The 2,243-nt window shown below is 46.5% G+C and overlaps 1 protein-coding gene across 1 annotated transcript; it reads left to right on the top strand.

Moving 5' to 3' along the window:
• The first annotated feature begins 391 nt into the window (after nt 1-391).
• On the top strand, nt 392-1,600 carry LOC119330086 (protein CURVATURE THYLAKOID 1A, chloroplastic-like). Its single transcript, XM_037603198.1, has 5 exons — nt 392-617; nt 702-793; nt 895-1,002; nt 1,117-1,188; nt 1,301-1,600. The coding sequence occupies exons 1-5, from the start codon at nt 491-493 to the stop codon at nt 1,364-1,366; spliced, it is 465 nt and encodes a 154-aa protein (XP_037459095.1). The 5' UTR covers nt 392-490; the 3' UTR covers nt 1,367-1,600.
• The last annotated feature ends 643 nt before the right edge of the window (nt 1,601-2,243 follow it).

Raw genomic sequence — 2,243 nt, 5'->3', positions numbered from 1 at the left:
AGTGATCATTCGATGATCTATTAATCTACAGATGGAGTGATTTTTATTATGTGTGTTCTGTTTTGTACTTCTGGTGGACTTTTGTATGAGGCCAAGTCTTTTTCATAAAAGAAAAAACTAAAAATTGCTGCAATAGCGAAACATACAGATGCAGAAGCTGAGTGGTACTAGCAAAATGCAAATCGACCTTGCATTGTCCCCAACCGTGAAATTCCCAGTCCCCACTCATCAGGCACCAACCAAAGGAATGCCTGGTACGGGAGGGCAGGGAGGCCATCCATGGATGTGAAGATAGGGAGGCAGCCAATCACAGCCAAGCGCGCCGCCACGTCACCGCTCCGAGGGACCAAAGACGCGGGCGAGCGCGGCCGCACAAGAGCCCCTCCTACACAACAACCGTTCCAGCTTTTGTTGTTCCGTTAGCACCAGCGAAACGCAGAGCGAGAGGCCGAGGAAGCGATAGTTCTAGCGATAAGGCACTGACAGATCAATGGCTGCCACGGCGTACTCCGTGGCCCTCCTCGGAGGGGCACGCCTCCCCGCCGCCACCGGCAACGCCGCCCCCCGCTCCTCCGCCCTCCTCCCGCGGCGCAACTTCCACCCTCTCCGCCTCCAAGGTGCACATGCATGCTAGTAGTATCTATCAGCCGGGTTTTTTCGGGGAAATTCTTTTGGCTCTGACGACTTCGCCGAGCTTGCAGATGCGCCCAGGCCGTCCCTGCTCCGCGTGAAGGCCGCCTCCGACGACACGTCGGCGAGCGGCGACGAGATCATCGAGGACCTCAAGGGGAAGGTTCGTACCAGCTACCTGCCTGCGTAAACGTATGGGCATATCAGTTCCTGGCTCCTGCACAATGTGCCTATCGTCACCCGTTCTCTTCTCCTGTGTGACAGTGGGAGGCGATTGAGGACAAGCCCACCTTCCTCCTCTACAGCGGCGGCGCCGTCGTGGCTCTCTGGCTCACCACCGTCGTCGTCGGCGCCATCAACTCCGTGCCGTTGGTACGTGCACGCTGACCAAATTAACCGCCTCTTGCGTTTTTTCGCAGTTAATCCCCAAGCTCTGAACTGTGGTGGATGATGAATTTATGATGTTCTGTGGTCTGCTTTGTGCAGCTCCCCAAGCTCCTGGAGCTGGTTGGGCTCGGCTACACCGGGTGGTTCGTCTACCGCTACCTCCTCTTCAAGGTATAACAATGCTAGCACATGGTACATCTTGTGTGCGTTTGAATTGAATTGGCCAATTTTGCATAGGATTATTAATTTACATGGATGCTTTGGTGTTTCTTACTTCTCACAGGAAAGCAGGAAAGAGTTGGCCACCGACATCGAGAGCTTGAAGAAGAAGATCGCCGGAACAGAATAAACTCAAGTTCTCTGGAACGTTTTCGATGGCTCCTTTGTCTGTCCATGTAATGGAAGAACACCTACTTGCTTAGAGTACCATCCACTGCATTTGTGTGTTACATACATATCTGTATGAAAAAAGAAATGCGCTTTGGTTGGTGTGCGGTGACAATAGTGAAATTGTATCAGTTTCTGGAAGTCTTCTATTGTTTTCTATATCAATGTGTTCATATGGGAAACGTGATCTGTCGAATTGACTTTATATGAATAAAATGAAACTCATATTGTATTGTAGAGGATAAGTGACTCAAAGCTGAGGCACACCTATTTTTAGTATATTTATTTGGTATAAATAAATAAATATAGAAAGGTGTAAATCATGATCTCTTAATCTACTTATGAGGTTTACATGCAAATAACATGTTTTAATTTGATATTACATGATAATGCAGGGTTGAAACTAATGAGTTATCTTAGTTTAATTTAGTAAAGTGCTACAATGACCATTATACCAAAATAAAATGTTGAAGTTACAATAAACATTTAGCAGCAACAGTTTATACCCCATTATTGCAATTGCCTGATATTCACCGTCAAAACAAAATTGCCTGATATTTGTAGTTGGAGGTGAACCCAAATCTACATTGAATATGGATATTTCATAGTCACTTTGGATATCGATGATTGTCTACCCACTTCATCATCTTTCAGTGTTGCTTCATGCGACGAGCATGACGCTTCCTTGGTGCTAGTGTTGCTAGGTACTATTAAGCTCACCGACTCCTCGGTGTTTTATAATGTGTGATATGTGTCGTCATCCCTTTTATAGGTTTTTATACACATTTGCGAGGAAAAACCTATTTTTTAGCTCTCAATGGTTTCTATAGTTCCCATCA

The sequence above is a fragment of the Triticum dicoccoides genome, chromosome 7A, assembly GCF_002162155.2.
Source record: "Triticum dicoccoides isolate Atlit2015 ecotype Zavitan chromosome 7A, WEW_v2.0, whole genome shotgun sequence".
Lineage (NCBI taxonomy): Eukaryota > Viridiplantae > Streptophyta > Magnoliopsida > Poales > Poaceae > Triticum > Triticum dicoccoides.
The sequence above is the reverse complement of the archived record's forward strand: the minus strand, read 5'-3'. Positions and strand labels throughout refer to the sequence as shown.